General features: G+C 39.5%; 1 protein-coding gene across 1 annotated transcript; it reads left to right on the forward strand.

Annotated features, from left to right (window-relative positions):
* Positions 1-7,623: 7,623 nt before the first annotated feature.
* Positions 7,624-19,338, forward strand: LOC107282699 (zinc finger protein 479-like). Its single transcript, XM_015810513.1, has 5 exons — positions 7,624-7,640; positions 9,346-10,402; positions 14,788-14,914; positions 16,414-16,515; positions 17,281-19,338. The coding sequence occupies exons 2-5, from the start codon at positions 9,524-9,526 to the stop codon at positions 18,606-18,608; spliced, it is 2,436 nt and encodes an 811-aa protein (XP_015665999.1). The 5' UTR covers positions 7,624-7,640; positions 9,346-9,523; the 3' UTR covers positions 18,609-19,338.
* The last annotated feature ends 1,914 nt before the right edge of the window (positions 19,339-21,252 follow it).

Below are 21,252 nucleotides of genomic sequence, written 5' to 3' on the forward strand. Positions count from 1 at the left end.
AATAATTTCGTGGCTGAAGTCACTTCCGGACTTAAGCCGCATGAGCAAGTGAATGTCTGCGCATGTGCAGAATGCTCCACCGCTTAAGTATTTCACCACTAAATAGTAATGGAAATAGACCCAGTAATAATAAGTGGCGTCTGCTTAGTTGCTCCAATGAATAAAAATCCTTCTTGGAAAAAGAAGGCTAGTCCTGCACGACACTTTCCTCTAATTGCAACCTTGTGCATAGGAGTAGGCAATCGGTTGTCGCCGGAGGATTTGGATTACAATTCCCATAGCATCTGACAAAAGGGAATACCGGATGGGGATTATTGAAATAACAAAATTACTGGTGGACCCCGGCTTCTCTGTGATATCTGTGCAGTGAATCATATGGCACTAATGAGCAAATTTCCAAATGGAGGTTGCTCAGGGCAACGCTGGATTGGATGATGTGCAAAGTGCAAGACTTAAGGTTTTTCTTGCTCCGGAGATATTATTCTGCTTTCCCCCCTCATTTAATATTTCTTTAAATTGGCTTCCCAGTACATTTTTCGTGCCTTTTCTGCCTCAAAATGGCATGAAATGCCACATTACTAATTTTGGGGACACTGTTTTAAAGGGTGCAAAGAACACGTTCAGAAGCCACAAAGGCTGTGCAAGAATAGTCTTTAATGACAGGCTAAGCATCACTTTTCAGAATCACAAATTAAAACATTTGTTTATCCTTTGCTTAAAAATCTGTTTCTCAACTTTGACAGCTTTAAGCTCTGTGGATTTCAACTCCCATAATTCCCCAGCCAGCATGCTGGAGTTATTGGTCTCCAAGTTGCACCTGTCATTCTATTTGAAGTCTTTGGTTTAATTGAAATATGGTAAATCAATAAGATTGCAAGGATTTTTTCCCCCAGAATAACAGAGTTGGAAGGGACCTTGGAGGTCTTCTGGTCTAATCCCCTGCTCAGGCAGAAAATCCTGGCCTATATCATTTTACACAAATGGCTTTCCAGTCTCTTTTTAAAAGCCTCCAGTGATGAAGCACCCACAACTTCTGAAGGCAAGCCATTCCACTGATTAATTGTTCTAACTGTCAGGAAATTTGTCCTTAGTCCTAAGTTGGTTCTCTCATTGATTAGTTTCCATCTGTTGCTTCTTTTCTTGTTTTCTGGTGTTTTGGAAAATAGGTTGATCCCCTTTTCTTTGTGGCAACCTCTCAAATATTGGAAGACTGCTATCATGTCACCCTGATCCTTCTTTTCACTAGACTAGACATACCTAATTCCTGCAACAGTTCTTCATATGTTTTGGCCCCTAATACTCTTTTCTGCACTCTTTCCAGAGTCTCAACATCTTTTTTATAATTGATGACCAAAACTGAATACAGTATTCAGTTTCCACCAATGCATTTCATACAAACCTGTTACATAATTTTCACTCCCCATTTTTTAGAATAGAAGAATGGAGAAGGCTCTTAATTATTTCATGGATTATCTCTGATTACAGGCAATAGAAACTTATTTGGGATGTGACTGATATTTGTGCTAGCAATCGTTTTCCATTAAATTAATCATTTTGCAATAAATTCTCAACCGGTACATGTGTCTAGCCACTGATATAATATCTGTGCTTAACTTTGTCATGCTTCATCTCTAATTTTCAGGTCAGAAATATTAGTAACTTAATATATTTTCTGAGTTCAGAGTAGCATTTCTGCAGCCTGTGCAGGTGTTTGCTTTTTAATCTAAAAATCAGGCTCATTACTTGTCCCAAACAACATAGCTACTGAGAATCATCTAGTAAGAACTATTAAGCCATACAATTGTAGTCTAGGAATATTCTACTAAAGAACACATCATTGCAGAAATCACAGTAAGAATATGTTTCATGTTTTTCTTACAAGCTGCATTTTTTTCTATGTGCAAAACAATGGGAGGGGGGTGAACCTTCAAGTATAATACACAGAAAAAAATATATTGGCAAAAGCTACAGTGAACAACTGAATTTTACTTATTGGATTTGCAGCATGAATTGCAATAAGCTAATCTATGACTGAATTTTACTTATTGGATTTGCAGCATGAATTGCAATAAGCTAATCTATGACTAGTTGATTTAATTTGATTTTAGAACAGAAATCTGCGTATATTTATCATGGTTTTTATTATCGCCTGTTCACCGCCCTGAGTCCCGTAAGGGAGATAGGGCGGTATATAAATTCAATAAATAAATAAATAAACAAACCATGTTTTACTGAGTTTGTTTCAGTTGCTTTGATTCACACATCACATTGCACTGCAAAGTACTGTATTGTACTAAAGTACTGTAACCATTATAAGCTAAATATATTCAGCACATTGAGCCACAAAGTAGCCAAGCACATTTTAGAAAGTATATTTGAACTCCCTACCTCAATTAAAAGCAGCATTACATTTTCACCATCCTGAATTCTTTTTATTCCTAAAGTAATTCTGTTCTCTAAATTTGGCTACTGGCTATTTTCTTGGATTTGGGGGTGATAAACCTTGCTACTTTTTTTACCTGGATAAGATCCTACTTGACAGCCAGATGTCTTTCAGGAGTATAATATGCACATCAACTTTCTGAAATTCCCAATCTGAACCTGCAGCTCTAAGTGTTGCTTGTAGAAATGAAATTTCAAAAGGTGATGGAAAAACTTGCTTTGTATCTCTATCTTTGGTTTCTATAGAAGACTATTTAAGGACCTGGCAAAACTATCCATCTATGTACACAATGCACAAACACATTTATGTGAACACTGGCAGTTGCATAACTGAGTAAAACAGAAAGCATAAATTAACTACTGTAATAAGGTTTATAAAACCAAAAATTATTAATAGATGGGTTACTGTGCAAAGAGCTTAATCTATCTGATTAACAGACATGGGAAAGTATGCATATATTCTATCGTAGTGTTTCTTAATGTTTGGACAAGACTGTGGAGTAATTGAATTATTGATGTGGTTCAAATGGAAAGTATTTGTGTGGTTACAGTACTTTGTCTGTTAAGCAACTAAGTGTAGCTTCAGTTAGTAACTGTGGCAAGTAACTATGCCATTTACATTAGAAGTGAAAAATATGAACAGAAAAAAAACCCCATTGAAATCCATCATATATCGAGTTCATTCATAATATATGATGTTGGTGGGGCAAACACACCTAACAGAAATTTACTGTAGAAAGCAAGGAAGGTGATGCTGATAAGAGATATGCAGGAACTGTTATGTAAATAAAAATGGGTAGAAGAATTTTTAAGTCCGGAATAGTCAGATGACATTCAGAAGTGACTCAGGCAGACATTTCCCCAATTGACTGAACTATAAGGAGAAAGGGGAGAACCAGCACCATCAGACTTGCAAGACTGGGTTATTGTAGCCAATCTCAATAAAAGCAGTTTTAGCCTGCCTATGGAATTGATTTCCTGGTCTGGTCCATCTGGGCCAACACATTTAATGATTAAAATGTATTTTAGAACAATGCTGGGGAGTCTGCAGGCTGTGGTAAAAAAAACCCCCTCAAAACAGTACCCAACATTGGAAAAATGAAAATTTACCAGCCGAAGAACTACTAATTAAGAAAATTTTAGAGTGTGCAGAAATGAATAGATTGACTTTAAAGATAAAAGAGAAAGAAGACTCAGTGTATTTTAGAACATGGGATAATTTCTATCAATGGCTAGAAAAACGAGTTAGAAAGGAATGTGATATGTAACTTTGAATATATATTAGCAAGAAGAAGACTATTGAGCGATTAATTAACATATTTATGATAATTAACTATTATCTATTCTTGTTTGTTAAATACATGAACCCAGATATTATGCTGTTTGCTAAATATTGAGAATGTTATTTGGAAAAACCCCAACCCAAATCCCAACCCCAACCCCACCTTATTCCTAACCCTATAAAAACAAATAAAATTTAAGCAGGAAAACTCAAAATAGTAGACATGAGGATGCAACTGAACCTCCATCTGTTTTTTATGTATGTTGTGTAAAAACACAAGTGAAGTACATGTAACACACATTAAAAAATGAGTGAAATTTCAATCACATCTTTGTGGCCACCCTCTTGACTTTAGTATCAACCCTGTTAAATTATTTGGCGATAAAATGATCCATTCATCTATTGTGATGTAAAACAGATTAAAGGTGTACTTTCTAGAGAGCAGATTGTGGCTCAGGGCTATTGTATTTCTCTCTGCATTTGATGAGAGGGATTTGCAAGTTAGAAGCAATATACAAAGAGTGATTACAACTCGTTTACTAGGTTAAAAAACCCCAGAAAATCTGTTTGTAAACATTGCTTTCTGAAAGAACTTAAGATAATACAGGTAGTCCTTAACTTATGACAGCTCAGTGACTGTTCTAAGTTATGACAACACTGAAAAAAGTGACTTAGAGCTGGTCTTTGCACGTACAATAGTCACAGCAACCCCACAGTTACTGGATCAAAATCTCAGCTCTTGGCAACCAGCATGTATTTATGATGGTTGCAGCATCCTGGGGCCACATGATTATCATTTGCGACCTTCTCAGTTTATTTACGACAAGCAACGTCAATGGGGGAAGCCAGATTTGCAGAATGACTGCATGATTTGTTTAACAGCTGCAGTGATTTGCTTAACAACCCTGGCAAAATGATTGTAAAATCAGGCATGACGCATTTAACTGCCTTGCTTAGCAACAAAAAATTCTGATCCCAACTGTGGGCATAAGTTGAGGGCTCTTCTGTCCTGCACAGCCAAAATTTGCTTTCCAAGCAGCAGGGCTAAGAAAGGCCTTCCCACAGGATGGGAACTTATCCCCGTAGTGTTTGCACCTATTCCGAAATCAATTCTTTTCAAAGGCACTGAGATGGGGAGTGTTTTTTTGCTTACAGGCAGACAGTACATTTACCGCGGAAATGAGCTTTCATGATTCAGGCCTCAAAAGCGATGATTGTGATAGATGTAACTGATTTTTTAAAATGCATGTTGTTTACTGTGGTACTCCACACCTAGGAAGATTTTTTATTTTATGTTATGCATACTTCCAGCCAAGTCACTAAACAATGGGTGGCAGCCTTAGGAACAACATGGCACAAACTTCTGCAAATGTTGTCCCAGATTCTCCAATAAACTGCAATCTTTAAGCCCCTTTAAGGAAAAGGTGGAAGAGACAGGATCAGAAAAAGGAAAGAAGGCGAGGTTGTCGTGCATCGTTCGCTCCTTAGAGACTAAAATAGACTTTCTGAAACTTGAGCTGGCCACAAACAAGGAGTGTATATCGGAGGTGATGATCCTTTGAGAGCTGTAGGCAACAAAATTTCATTTTAATGTATGCCGATTGGTGTATATTCAAAGTGACAATAAAGTTATTATTATTATTATCTTTCATCAAAGAAGAAGGAGTTGAAAAAAATGGCAGTGCATCTTAGTGTTGCTAGAGTAAGGGTGAAAACTGTAAGTTGTAAAAAAAAAAATCAGCATCAAATGATGCTTGATGCTTGAGCAGGGTCCGCAGGATTGTCTGGGACGCTACACATCCTCTTCATGACTTGTTTTTCTTGTTACCTTCTGGGGGGGGGGGGACTTTGTGGTATCCAAAGCAGAACATCCAAATTCGGTCACAATTTTGTTACATATAACATCATCAACCTTGTGAACTCTCAAGTTTCCTTTTTCTGCTATATATTCCAAATGAACATGATTAATATTTATATGTATGGGTATGTATGTATGTATGTATGTATGTATGTATGTATGTATGTATGTATGTATGTATATTTTATCCCTTGCCTGCTTAACTCTCTCAGTCGGCAGAAGAGTATATAAGCATGCAGGCTGTATGCCCCTTTGGCTATCAACAAAGGATTTGTGGATTGGATTAAAGTTTGTGGATTGGATTGCACAAGGAAATGCAGAGAGAGAGGTTGGCTATGTCAGAAGGCAGAAGGGAAAAAAAAAACTAATCGTGGTGAAGCGTCAGTCTTGCGTCTTCAGAGTGGCAGGCTTTCCTGCCTATCTCATGCTTAATTCAGAGGTTTAAAAATAGCCTCCAGATGTTTATGATTGGACAGTCACAGAGCAGGAACTGCCTGTCTGAGCAAATAGGAATGTGAGAAAAGACACAGCAAGATAAAGGAGCAGATGCCAAAAGACAGCAGAAGAAGAAACCGGACAATTGGTGGGCAAAAGGAAATCCAGAGGGATTTGCGCAGGTTGAAGAAATAGCTCCGTGAAGTGACTAGAGGAATGTCGCACCCCATATAGGTGTGACTTGAGAGGTGTGAAGAGTTGCCAGGGAAAGTGAAGAGAGAATATTTGTGGATCGATGGGGTGCAGGAAGATGATTTCATAGAAGGAACAGGAAGAGAGGCACTGGGAAGAAAATCTGGGTGAGTCAAGGGATCCCTTCAGTGGAATCGGAAGTGCAAGAAGGTATGTTGCTTGATTGTGCATCGTGAATATATTATGTCATAGAGTGCTTATTTGATGCAGATTGTGGGACAAAGTACATGTAGGATGTGCTGGCCTGTTGACTCCAAGAAGCAGGGGGGCCTGTGGGCTGAAAAAGGTGGGGAGGAGTAAAGCAGTGGATTGGGTGTTTGAGTTCAGTGAAAAGATGGACCTTGATCCAGAACACGTATGTGTATATATATATATGTACATGAACAGCTAGAGGACAGGTCTCGCTAAGCTTGACTCATACTTTTATATCTCAGAAGGGATGAAAGTTGCTGTGAGAAATGGAACTGAGCTGGTCTTAAAGGTTCTGGATTTTGAGATGATGGGAAAGTCTTGGTTAGTTCTGCTGGGGATGAAGAGGCAATGCTGCATCATGACCAAACAGAAGCAGCTACCACAAAAGGAAGGAAAATGAAACAACTGTAAACCCCTTTTAGGTGCCTTATATCCAGTACATGAATGGGAAAGCCGGTTTAGTTTAGTGGTTAAGGAACCAGGCTAGAAACTGGGAAATGGTGAGTTCTAGTCCCACCTTAAGCATGAAAAACTGGCTGGGTGACTTTAGCAAGTCACTCACTCTGAGCCTATGACATTAGGCTTGGGTGACAGGCTGGTTGGTCAATTTCTGTTGCAACCAATAGGTCAACACAGTTAATACAAAAAACAAAAAAGAAAGCAGAACTTTTGTGGGAAAACACTCGGAAGAAAAAGAACATACAGAACATGAATAATAAGGAACAATATAGGCCAGCATATTAAATGCAAATGATTCTCTGCCTCTGATCTCAGCTGGCTTGTGGCAAAGCTGCAAATCAGGGCTACGTGAAAAGCTTCCTACAATGCAGAAGGCACTGTTCCTAAAGAGGAAACAATATATGACCACTAATTATTATTTTTTCAACCTGGAATTTTGAATGTTTTAATTCCTAGCAGGATGGTAGCTATTGTGTATTTCTTCTTTTGCCTGCCTGATTGTAAGTCTGGTTATTTTGAATGTTTTAATTCCTTGCAGGATGGTAGCTATCGTATTTATTCTTTTGCCTGCCTGAGTGTAAGTCTGGTTATTTCCTCCCATGAATCAGCAACAGCCATACAGGCCGGAGAATCTGGAACTCGGTTCTATTTGGGCTGAGGAAGGTTCGTTTGAAACAGGGATAGGAAACTTCTGACACCCTCAATACTGCTGAACTACAGGTAATCTTCAAGCGTAATTGAGCCCCATAATTACAGTCATAAATTGTGATGGCTGTAAAGTAAGTCACCACACTTCCAGGCCTGATTTTATGACGTGTGGTGGCATTTATTAAGGGAACACATTGTAAATGCTGGGTTTCTGGTAGAAAAGGTCATAAATCATGGTTACAGGACCACAGGGAGCTGCAAATGGCCATTATGCAGACTTTGTCAACTGCCCAAAATGCAGTCATGTGATTGTGGAGGGGTGGACGACATTAGAACTTCAAAACTGGGTCATAACTATCTTTTTGAAGGTCCATTGTAACTTTGAATGGTCACTAGACTGGTCAGGTCGTAAGTCGGGGACTATTTGTAAAACTCTTTTAGTATCCCTTGTCATTGGTCATACTTCCTGATGGGGCTGGGAACTGTACAGCAGACATTGCCTTCCTTTGTTCTGAGGCCAGTTATTCTGTCCATTCTGGTAGAAGACCTGGCTTCTGAGATTGGAACACGGCTGGCTTTATCAGGGCTAAATATTCACAAACATTGCCAGAGGCAGGCTCTGATGCAATATTCCATATTTCATGCTGTTCATGAAGAGATTTTTGAAACCTTGATGAATACATTCCAGGTTGCATCAATAAAGGTCATTCCATAGCAGGAGACATTTAACAGCCAATATTCATGGTGGAATTGGAGTGAACAGATACACCTGCAGGATTAAGATCAGTTTCATTGTCTCATTTCCCCCCCCCCAACTTGTAATCTATTTCAGCACAAGTATGCATTGTTGTTGTTGCTATCTGCAAATGCCAACATCCTTAACCCTTTACCCTGGTAATTGAAAAGTTGCTGAGAGTTATAATTCGGTAACATTGTTTCCTTGTGCCTAATTTATGCATTTGTTTGCATTTTTTAAATGTGCCACAAAATTTAGAGAATGAATAAGACCACAAACTTTTATTCTGGTTCAGATATAGATTTTTTTTTTTCCTTTCGTTTAATTGTGTCCGAGTCTCAGAGACTGGACAACTCTCTGCAATTTTCTTGGAAAGATTTCTCAGAAGTGGTTTGCATTGCCTCCTTCCTAGGGCTGAGAGAAAGTGACTGGCCCAAAATCACCCAGCTGGCATTGTGCCTAAGGCAGGACTGGAACTCATGTTTCCCTTTTTCTAGCTTGATGCCTTAACCATTACACCAAATGGCTCTCACATATAGAACAAATTTCTTCTAAATTTCTAGCACTAATTTTCCATCACAAAGGGCAAGTAGATGCCAGTTTGAGTTCCCCTGAAATAGCTTCCTCTGAAATTTTGGACTTGAAATCTCAGTTGGGGGAACACATATTCAATTTTAAATAGTCTTTCTTCAATATGATATGATCCACAAACAATACTTGAAAATAATACTCCCCCTCAAATTTATATACCATCTTTTTTACCTAAAAAAAATGTGTTTAAGTGTTAGAAGAGCCTTAAAGGGATTAGAATATATCAGGGTTTGATAATATAAAAACTCAAATAATTTAAATAAATAAAAATTGGCCAATTCACAACATCCTGTGTATCCAAACTCTCTGGAAAGGAGATTCTGATTTGTTTTTCCTTTTTTCCTCCTGGGCATTGTGGTGATAAACTTCTTCCTGAAATTAGGAGATATCTTAATTATGTAACCATAAGTCTTTGACTTCCCTCCCCCCCCCCACTCTCTCTATGCTTAGAAGGATTCCTTGGAAGCACTGCAATTTCAGACTGGAAGGCTGCTATATCTCTTGGTCCTTCTGTTGTCAAGAGTATTTCACAGCCAACTTAAGTAGTAGCAAATTACCTATTGGCTCTAAAAGACTGGACTGAGTGCATCTCAACAGCTTTTTGGAAAGTAGTTTTGATCTTGGAAAGATGAAGACAATCGCTTCTGCAATGGAGACTGGATTGAACGTTGACATGGAGAGCCAATTGCAACCATCTTCTGAAGAGACTTATCATTTTACAAACGTAACTGAGCTACCAGGTTTAGTGTATTGTGGGAACTCTGAAGAATTGCTCCATCAGATGACACCAGAGGAAGCATCTCGATTCTGGAAAGATGGCTCATCACTTGTGGGCACTCAAGCATTGCAACCAACAAGCAGCCAGTCATGGCCAGATGCCACGAACTGTGAAAAGCTGCAATCTAATGAAACGGATAGTCCTCTGAAGAGCTCAGAACCAGCAAGTTCATCTGAAGAGGTTGTGGCGGGTATGGATACTGTTCCTGAGGTTGTATCGCCCTTGTCCCTTCCACTGAAAAACAGATGGATGCTTCAACTCCACCTAGAGGATGACATTGAAGATTACTTGGAGGGATTTGAGTCCGTGGCCTACACCAACCGCTGGCCCAGGGCAGAGTGGGTTACTAAACTGAAGCCATATCTGAGCCGCAAAGCTCTTTTGGCTTGCAGCATCTTGGAACCCAATCTTGCTAATGACTACGACATGGTCAAAGAGCGCATCCTGCAGCAATATGGCATCACGACAGAAATGCAACACCAGTGCTTCAGGCAGTTCCGATACCAGGAAGCCAAAGGCCCCCGAGAAACCTGCCAAATTCTCCAGGTCCTTGGACAGCGCTGGTTGAAGCCGGAAAGGCACACCAAAGAACAGATTTTGGAGTTACTAATACTGGAGCAGTTTCTAACCATCCTGCCCCCAGAAATACAAGACTGGGTCCAAGGATGCTGTCCAGAGACTTGTGCTCAGGCTGTGGATCTCATTGAAAGTTTTCAGCTGGGAAATGAGGTGAGAGGGACGTAAGTGCTGGAAAAGGAATTTGATATAGGAACATGCTGAGTTTAGTTATACAGGTAGTCCTCGAGTTACAATCATAATTGAGCCTGGGAATTACGGTCTTAAGTTGTGATGGGGCATGACCAAATTTGATTTTAAGACCTTTTTTGTGGTGGTTTTTAAGTGAACCTGCTGTTCACTATGGATAAATGTGAAGTGCTGGTTTCCAAGGAAGCTGCCAATAGCTCTAAAAGGGTCCTAGTTGCTGAGCGCCCAAAATGCAGTCACACGACTGTGGGAGGGGAGACATCAACATGTTGAAATTAGTTTATAAATAGCTTCATAATTTCAAATGGTTGCTAAGCAACAGATCGTAAGTTAAGGACTACCTGTATCAATATGCGAAATGAATGGATGCAAAGCTGGGTTGGGAAACTTAAGCAAGCTGGGTTGGATTATCTGGCTGTTAGAACTATTTTAATTTCCACCAAACCACATTAATTGACTCTCTTGAATATAGTGGCAGCGGTGCCTTGTTTATTTTCAGGTATACCCTATCTGGGCTGTAAAAATCCAGACAGCCATTAGATACCAGCAATGAGATCCACAAAAATCTGGCTGCCATCTAGTAGTTGCCTGGATTTTGCAGCCTGGATATGGTAAATCTCACCTATGTCAGGTTTCCCTAGTTAATTTGGTTCACTACATAAATTAGGGGGATGAAGATCAGGTGGAGGTATCTGATGTGGCTTTGCAAAGAGAAATAGGAACTATATGATGGTTTTGAACCACTAATGATATGCACTTTATTCTTGTCATTAACCAATTGTCAGCATTCTAACTTAAGTCTGCATCTGGGGCTTTTCCATACAAAAAAATGTGTAGCTTCTCTTTCTCTTTGCAAAACCACAGCAGTTGCCTCAATCTGATGTGCAGGCAATCAGGTTCAGATTCTTGCCTCTAAGACAGGTGTCTTCAAACTTGGCAACTTTAAGACTTGTGGACTTCAACTCCCAGAATTCCTCAGCCAGCCACAAGTCTTAAAGTTGCCAAGTTTGAAGACCTGAAGTCATTCGAGATGCTTGAAGAAAAGTCACAACTTGTATTGTAGCTTTCAGTAAAAACCATGTACACAGCATCTTTCCTAAGGGTGTCCTTCAAATGTGTTCAAATAAAGCTTCCAAACTTTTAGTGATTGACAATTCAACTAGATGGCACCAGATGAGGAATCAATGGTTTATCTGTGTGTAGTTTAATGCATGCAGGAAATAAATGTATTTTATTTATTTATATATCATATTTTAAAATCACCTATTTCCCTCATAGAACGACCCTGGGTAGTGAAATTGTTTCTTTTACATTCCTTGTAACATTTTGAAATGGGTGAAGTGGTTATGGGAGCTGGAAATACTTGTCAGGCCTAAGATGACACAATGAAATTCAATCGAATCCAGTTTTTTAGTTCAATATAAAAGATATTGTTTTACCTAATAGAAAGATATTGACACTGTTACACCTGATAGACAGAATCTTGCCAGACTAAAGCTATATCTTTTTAGCCTAATAGACAGACTGTATCATTTCTTTTTTCATAGTTTATTCTATTGTTCCATTACTTTACTACAGTTGTGTTTATGCTTCTTTTCATTTCTCTGTTTGTATTGTTGTAAGCTGCCTAGAGTAGCCCCACAGAGAAATATGCAGCAAACAAATTTAAATGAATAAATATAGCCTGGGAGATTCTAGAGCAGGGGTGTCCAACCTTGACAACTGTTGAGACTTGTGGACTTCCCACCATGGGGAATTCTAGGAGCTGAGGTCCACTAGGGTCTTTTTTATATAAATATTTTATTAATTTTCTAGTTTTACAATCAAATACTTAATAGATAATGTGTTGTCTGAGCCCATTAGTAATTCAGTGGTATATATTAACCTTCAGTCTAGATCCAATATTACACCATCAAATATTTCCTCTCTTCTTACGGTAGTACCTGTTTTCCCACACTAGGCAAATACAATTCTTATTGTTATTAATAAATATACAATTGAATATCAACATCTTTGTTACATGTTTCTCATAATATCAATAATATCAGTTTTAGATTACTTTTTTAACCAAAACATATCCATATGTTCAATCAGTATTCTGTTTTTGCTTTTTTTTAATTTTAATTTCCCATCAATGTTCAAAATGTCTCTATTGTTTATAATTTCAAAGTAAGTTATATTTGGGTAACCAAAAGCTTCCCTTATCCAGACTTCTTAACGTTTTCCTATTTACCTTCTTATACCAAAAATCTAATATTCTAGTCACACATCTTATCTTTCTAGTTATGATAGTACAGTACTTCTATTTCTAGCAATTATCTATTCTCCACCATATTCAAACATTTAATTAATAATATAATATCCCATCTAATGGATCAAAACCTCTATTTTCTCCAGTCTTACTCTAGCTTTCTTCCTTTGCCAACTAACTTTCCAAGTAATTGCATTTGAATCATCAAGTAATTTTTTCTCTTTTTTTGTGTATATTGTTTGGAATAATAAAGACCATTTGGTTAAAGTATTTTTGGAAGAACGAACCCATTGATATTAATTAAATAGCCTCCCTCCTTCTCCAATTCTCCACAGTTCTGCTAACAGCTCTATCTTCCATTCAGTCTGTTCTTCTTCCTTTTCCTTGAATATGTCCTGAATTCTTGATTGGTAAGATGTCTTTTCCATTTCCAATATTATCGCTGCGTCTTCTAGTTCTTCAGCTGTCTGAATCTGTTGGTTGGTTCCTTCCTTTAAGTTCTCAACCTTTGGATCTGCTTCCTCTAGTTTTCCTTCTATTTTCTGCTAATTCCTTCTTTGTAGTCATGTTCTGGGTTTGTAAATTTAGATTAGAAAATTGTTCTTTTATCTCCTTTGTCTTATTTCTAGTCTCATCACATTTCTAGTCTCATTAACATGGAGAGAATTTCTTTCTGATCTTCATCCATATTTTCTTGGTAGTATGTCAAACTGAAGACTTTGGGAACAAGTGTTAGAGATGGTTTTTTACCATTTAAAGTTGAGTATGGGACATCCATTTCATTTTTTGTAGGTGGTCTTTATAACACAAAATTGTTCATCAATCAAGGATTTGTAATCCAAAATATTCCATCATCTCAAGCAATGAAGTGTATTTCTCCTGCAGGGAAATAGTTCCAAAACACAGTTCTAAAAGTCAGGTTTGGAGGGCTTCCTCAGATCAAATGGAAGGGCTGCCGCCCTCCTGCAATCAATAAGGGTCCCCTCCTTGTTTGTCGGCTCTAGGGGGCGACTTTTGACCTTTTCCAGGGTCCCCAGCGGGGCGAAATCGAACGTGAAATATGGAGCCCCATCTTCCTGCGTCCATTCCGCCACGATGTCAAAACCAGAATCCAGATCCACTAGGTCTTAAGGTTGCCAAGGTAGGACACCCCTGTTCTAGGGTGTGGCTATCCTGATCTCTCCCCCCCCCCATCCTCATCCAATTCAGCACTGTGCAATTTCTTGTGTTGGGCCTCTCTCTGGAATGAGAATAGGAAGCTGTGGTGCTACTGCTGACATCCCCTCACCCCACCTCTTCTTCAGTTTCATATCCCATCACAGTACTGGAGTTAGAGTCAAAGTAAAATAGGAACATCATACGAATTCCATAGTGTTGGAAGAAATTTAATTCAGAAATTAAATTTATTCCTGCGCTGCCTCTATCTTTTTTTTTAATCATTAGCACAACCCACAAGTAACGGGAACTAGAAAATGATGTGGCAAACAAAGTCAATACAAAGTTGCAAATATCACTAAACCATTTCCTCCATCGATAATTAATGACCGGGCTAAGTCAATTAACCTGCATAAATAATAGCGGACAAGGAAAGTCCTTTCTCAATACAATTTCCCTGGGTACACAGAGGTGGTGCCCAAAGTCAGCACATAGAAACATATCAAAGAAAAGATCTGTAAACTTAATAAAAGTACAGTAAAATGTTTCGCCTCCAGAGCTGCACATCCACCAAATTAAACATTATAAAGAACACATTCACACATATCTCACAAAGGACCACCTTTCCTATAAACATTACCAACCACTGTACCCAAAACTGTAGTCTCCCTTTGAGTGCTGTCTTTTATGCTCTCGAATAAAATCACCTCCTTTCCAAGCAGTCTGTCCAGCATCATTCTTGCAAAATCCCAGCTCAGAACGGAATCCCTCTTTCTTCTAAAAATTGTTACGCTGAGCGCGCTCACTGAAGGGATTTGAGTGTGCGTGAAAGCTTTCCAACCGATATATTTGGGGATTAATCTGTTGGGAGTTTTATTTTATTTTTTTCCTCATCTGATTTCTGAATGTGTCTCTTTCATCCCCTTTCTCCACAACCCAAAAGCCACCAGTGCCATTCAAAGACATTGATGTGAGGTTTTCCAGTGAAGAGCAGGCCTTGCTAACTGAAGAGCAACGAGCACTGTACGATGATGTCACGATGGAGAATTTTCGGAATGTGTCCATTCTGGGTGAGGATTGGCCAGTTTTCTTCAGCCCTGCTTGTTTCCATGGCAACTCAGGAATAATGCTTTTCAAATCCCATGATAAATCTAGCTTCTAATGCTTCTGATCAAGGACCCAAATGACCGGAGAAGGGATTAATGGCCCACAACATTTGGAGGACATCTGTCCTGGAATACTAAGTTAGCCGAACCCTGGAAGTCTTGGGGAAATGATGGTTGTCTCCTCTACAGCATAGTGTGGTTGTCTGAACCTTCTAATGCTCTGTAAAGGTATTTATTTGGTTCAGATAGTGCCATCCATTCAGGAGTTCAAGGTGGTATATATAGATACTCAATTTATGGTGACTATTGGAACCAGAACGTCTGTTGCAAAACAAAGCAGTTGTTAAGTGAGTCATGCCCAGTTTTACAACCTGTTTTCTCACAGTTGTTAAGCAAATAACCGCAGTTAAATGAATCATGGTGTCATTATGATGAATCTGACTTCCCATATTGACTACTTTACCTGTTGGAAGTGGCTGGGAAGGTCGCAAACGGTCAGGATCATGCAATCCCAGAATGTTGCAACTGTCATAAATATATGGCAAGTGCCCAAATTTTTGATCTCATGACCTTGGGGATGCTGCGACAGTTGTAATTGTGAGAATTGGTCATAAATCACTTTTTTCAATACCGATGTAATTTCAAAGTCGCTAAACAAATAGTTGTAAGTCGAAGATTACCTATACGTAGCAATCCCTCCTGCTATTTCTCCCCAAAGCAACCCTGGAAGTTAGAGGGTGACTGACCCAAAGTCATCTAGTGAGCTTCTGGGGCTGAAGCTGGGCTTGAACTGTATCTGCCTGCCCCTATTTCACAATCTTCACAACTATGCTATCTTTGTGGGTTGTACAGGTAATCCTCGACTTACGACCACAATTGAACCCAAAATTTCTATTGTTAAATGAGACATTTGTTAAGTGAGTTTTGCCCCCACTTTACGATCTTTCTTGCCACTGCTAAGGGAATCACTGCAGTTAATAAGTTAGTAATCCAGTTGTTAAGTCAATCCGGCTTCCCCATTGGCTTTGCCTGTCGGAAGGTTGCAAAAGGTGGTCACATGACCTTGGGACACAGGAATGGCCATAAATACGAACCAGTTGCCAAGCATCTGAATTTTGATCACGTGACCATGGGGATGCTGCAAAGGTCGTAACTGTGAAAAACGGTCATAAGTCACATTTTTCAGTACTGTTGTAACTTTGAGTGAACTGTTATAAGTCGAGGATTCCCGTACAGGTTAATAAGAGACATTCAAGGGAAAGAGCATAGGACTGACCTTGGTGCCTCCTTATTTATCTCTTGCTCTGGTTCTGATCTAGATCAACTCTCCCTTCCCCACCCTGCTCTTAATGCTTAAACCAATGTGGTGCCTCTTTGTGTTTGACCTGACTTTCAGGATTTTTCACTGAGAAATTGGGAAGCCATAAATCTTTGGTTATGCTCTGCTTCTTTCTCTTGGGCAGGAATTCCACTGGAGAAACCCGAGATAATCACCCGGATACAGCAAGGAAGAGAACTGTATTTTCAGAATAATACCATAAATTCTCCAAAAGATCGATTTATAGGTAAGGAAGAAGACTGAACGGGGAGTTTAGTTAAGATCCACTTAACCTGTTGCCTAATTCTTTATAGCCTAATTTTTATAATACACACATCTACATATAGACATCCATACTAAATAAGTCCTGTTTCTTCTGCTATTAGCAGCAGGAATTATGATTTAAATTAATTGGGGCGGGAGGCTATGTGTGTGCAAATTTTCCAGGGATGTCTGCAGAAGAGGGTCAGAAAAGGGGTGAGACTTCAATAGCACAGACAAGGATGCCATCTGAGTGATTTTGACCTACTGTTACTTAGGAAGCTATCTATGTACTTAGGGGTAAGCAACCCACTGGATGGAGCCCCCAGACCCAATTTGCAGCCCCAAGAACATATCCAGATTACACTCCCAGAATTTAACAACAAAACTTGCACCATTTTCTACTTTCTCATTCCTGAAGAGACAGAGTAGACGTGGTAGACTTCCTCAGGATCTAACACATTTTTAACCTTTTAAAAAAAGCCATTTTTTCTTCCCCTTCTCCATCTAGCCAACCCAATGTCATCAGCTTTCAGAGAACACCTCCCAAAGAAAAAAGAGGAAAAGTATGCCCTATGTTATTTTTCTTTGAATCAGAGCAAAGCCTACCATAGCAATATCCAGTTTGGGAATCAAGAGAGAGCTTTCCTTCCTTAAACCTATTTCCCAGTTAAATAATGGGGCTGGGGGGAGGGAGATAAACTCTTCAGTTTCCTTCAGAAGCGACTGCTTTTACTTCTTTCCGTTGCAGGAAACCAACTGTCACCAACTCTTATCCAAGGGGCGGAAAAACGTTCTTTAAAGAGAGCCACAAAGACAGTTAAAATACAAGCCATCGCAATGGAAGTACCTCAGGACAGTGTGAGTCTGGGGGAAACACCTGTCAAAGAGTCATCTTCTAACTCTATCAAAGAGGCTGCCACATCAGTCCCCCCAACTAGTACCCTCCCCCTAAAAAAGCCATTGATTTCCCCAAAGCAGAAATCTTCCAAAAAAAAGAAGCATCAGTCACTCACAAGAGAAAAGTTGGCTTCCACAAAAGGTAGGCCTCAATCATTATTGCTGCAGAAAACATCTAGAAAACAGGAATCAGGAAGCCAAATTTTGACTGCCAAGGCTGGCAAACAAAAGAAGACTCTGGCTCCTCAAGGTGCTAGGCCATCACAGCTAAAGAAGCCAACTGCATCAGTAGGGGAGCACTCCAAACAGAAGAAAAAATCTGAGGTTCTGAACAAACCACCCATGCTGAACAAGGAAACCCAGTTGTGTGAAAAGATTGTCCAGGAGAAAGATCATCAGCAGGCATTTCTGGAAGTAAAAGTCCACGAAGCCCCTCTCCCGGTCACCACGTGGAATCCTCCTTTCAGTGCCACTGTGGTCTCCGATCTCACGTGCCCGGATTGCGGACGGTCCTTCAAGCAGAGGTTTGACCTGCGCCAACACCGATATGTTCATACCCGGGAGAAGCCATATGCCTGCACATTGTGTGAAAAGTCTTTCAGGCATCCGAGCAACTTACATATCCATTTGCGGACGCATAGCGGGGAACGACCCTATCAGTGTCCCGAATGCGGGAAAGCTTTTTCCCAAAGTTGCAACCTTCGGACTCATCTCAAGATCCATACAGGTAACAAGCCGTACAAGTGCTTTGTCTGTGGCAAGTCCTTCTGCCATAGCTCCAATCTCACCATCCATCAGCGAGTGCACACTGGAGAACGGCCTTATCCTTGCTCGGTCTGCTCCAAGCGTTTCAGTGACAGGTCCACCCTGGTGCAGCATGAAAGGACCCATACCGGCGAGAAGCCCTATCCTTGTTCAGTCTGTGGACAGAGGTTCAGCCAGATATCTCACCTCATGAAGCATGGCCGCATGCATCCAGATACCGCTGACCCAGCAGGGCCCACTGAAGACCCATCTTCCAACACTTCCGAGGAGGTCTTTATGCCACCTGATGGACAAGCCTCTTTCCGAATGAAGGGTGAAAATCCACCCTCATCGGGTGAGAATCTTGCCTGGATTTCAAAAACATGGGCTTCTTCTTCCAAGGCTAACGGTCAGCAGAATTGCACCGCTACATAGAGGTGGCTGGGCATCCTGGGAAGCCAAAAGAGAAACCAAGGCTTGCGATGGGCAAAAGAAATGGCTGGCAGAGAAATAGTAACAGAAAACATAGGAAGGGATGAGAGACTTGTTAAGGCTGCAGGCCTCCCTTGCAATCGATTGTAAATTGCTAGGCTTCATTATCACATTCAGAGGAGCATCTGAAAAAAAAAATAGTCTGGGTATGGTATACAGTTTATAAAAAAAACCCCAAATATTTTCACAACGTTCTTTTTCTTTAGCATTTTTTCTTTTAAAACAAATATTTCTCATTCCTAAATATTTGACTAGCCTTTTTTGCTGCCATCATCTCCAGGGATTAACACTGCATGTGGAAACAGACAACAGGTGGAAAACTCAAGGCATCGTTGCTCCCTTAGTTATTATCACAAAAACGGCAAGAAAAAGCTTCTTGTAAGATGTAAGGAAAGTGCATTGTGTTTGCAAACCAGTAATATTCAGTAGCTGCTCCTGAGTTAGAGCAAATGAGAAAAAGAAATGAGGAGAGAGACTCGTGGAGTCAAAGAAGAGCTACCTGAAGACAGAGCCAAGATACTTTTGATACCTGTTAAAGGTTTTGTAAAGCCAGCATATTTTTTATTTTTCCTACCTCTGGAATTGCAGGGCATCTTCTACACCAGGATTTCCCAACCTTGACAAGTTCAAGACACATAGACTTCAACTTTCAAAATTTCCCAGACAGACAGACAGAGACAATGTTATTTAAAAAAAATTAGTCCAAATACTAATTAAATTTAAAGATTAAAACTAACAACTTGGCTGGTTTTTTTATGGTCAAATAAATATTTATTTTTTAAATGTGTCCTTGGGAGAATATCCTCCATTGCATAGTACACTATAGAAATTCCTCTCTCCTCTTGTGGACTCGAACCGGGAGATGGGCAATCAAATCCCCCTCCATTGAACAGACTGTGGCTTTAATCTGTCTTGTTCCTTGCAGAACTTATTAATTTATTTCACAAATATACAAGGGCCAAATCCCTTATTTTAAGTTATGTTCAACCCATTGTAAGGTTTTCCACTTAGCCTCACAACTGCCCCAGCATTACTCAGGAATTTAAAAGAGCCAAAGAAACTCCTGAGTCGAGGTTTCAGCAAGCAAACAACTTTTATTTTGATCAAAATAGAGTTGGGTGACCCCCATCTCTCTTCGTGGCTGGTAGAGAGATGAAGGCAACAACCAGAAAAGATGTCTTCCACCTTTTATACCTTTCCAGAACAAAAAGATCAGGTCTTGGTACTAGGCATAAGATGGCACAAAAAAATAATTCCTAGATGATGACTCATACACAGCAACCCAGGCTCTATCCGTAGCTCCTTTCCCCCCTCCCCTTACTGTGCTCTTTTCATATAAGCAATCACCTGTACCTAAAGCATGAAGCCCTTACTTTTCCAATATATATATATATAAAGCATCTGATCAAGCAATTAACTACAAAATAATGATTACAAAATAACAAAACAATGATTACATGATAACGTTATAAGTATCAATATAAAATGGTTACTATATGTAAAATAAATGCTAATGTCAAACTTAAACATACTAAAATCATAAGCACAATAAAATCCCTTCACTCCTCCCTTTTTAATATAAAAGCCGAATAGGCTTAGGGACTCTTAAAGAGGGGAATATAGTCAGAAGGGAAAGGTTGCAAAATCATTGCTTTAGTTGGTGTATCGTTATAGATAGGAGTGGCAATAAAAGTTGGTCCGAATACAGTAGACCTAACAATTCTCTAAATAAGAGGGATAAGGCATGATAAACACAACAACCCTCCTAAGACCAAAACCACAATGAACAATATCCATTTCCAAGTATCAAACATTCCCAAAAACCATCCTCCAACATCCAGTGCTCCTGTCCATGTCTGGGCAGGGACATGAGCAAACTCTCGCATATATTTTAATTTGGCTTTTAAATATTTATTGTATAGCTCTGTTTTTATTTACCTGTAAGCCGCCCTGAGTCCCTCGGGAGAAGGGCGGGGTATAAATTAAAGTAATAATAATAATAATAATAATAATAATAATAATACTGTCAGTGACTTCTTTGACATATTCCTTATGTGTAATGTCAGATGGGGTCTAATAATACAATTTAGGGCCACAAAGACAAATAGAGGGCCGATTTGGTTGGATGGTCCTTTCCAAGTCAAATTAAAATAAGAAGTGATGTTCTCTCAAGCTTCACATTTAAAAATGAAACAATTCTTTAGGGCCAGATCAATAATAATAATAAAAAAAGAGTCTTTGATACTGAGGGAATCTCAGTTGTGGTTTCCAGTTCATGAAAATCAACTTGAACCCATATTTGTATCTGGTTCAATTGATAGCGAGTTCAAATGATGCTGAAAAATCCGTTGGTCTGGTTATTGTGAAGCACACCAGGTTGCAGGAATCCTTCGAATGTGCCAGGTTGGGTAGGATGTGCAAACATATTTGGCATTTAATGTGCAGGCCTGTCTCCATACTTAGTCCATTTAGCTTGATCATAGGCAATAGCTTTACATGCATCAAAGAAGATTCTGGCACTTGTCCATAAATCTCGTGTTATTCTTCCCCAAAAGGTAATGTCTGTATGTTCTTCCATATGTCCAGA

This window comes from Protobothrops mucrosquamatus, unplaced genomic scaffold (genome assembly GCF_001527695.2).
Source record: "Protobothrops mucrosquamatus isolate PMUCROS unplaced genomic scaffold, P.Mucros_1.0 scaffold11, whole genome shotgun sequence".
In the NCBI taxonomy this organism is placed as follows: domain Eukaryota; kingdom Metazoa; phylum Chordata; class Lepidosauria; order Squamata; family Viperidae; genus Protobothrops; species Protobothrops mucrosquamatus.

Coding starts and splice junctions, on each gene's coding strand:
- LOC107282699 (XM_015810513.1), top strand. CDS start 9,524: ATGAAGACAATCGCTTCTGCAATGGAGACTGGATTGAACGTTGACATG. Junction 10,403..14,787: donor GTTTTCAGCTGGGAAATGAG/GTGAGAGGGACG, acceptor ACAACCCAAAAG/CCACCAGTGCCATTCAAAGA. Junction 16,516..17,280: donor TCCAAAAGATCGATTTATAG/GTAAGGAAGAAG, acceptor TTTCCGTTGCAG/GAAACCAACTGTCACCAACT.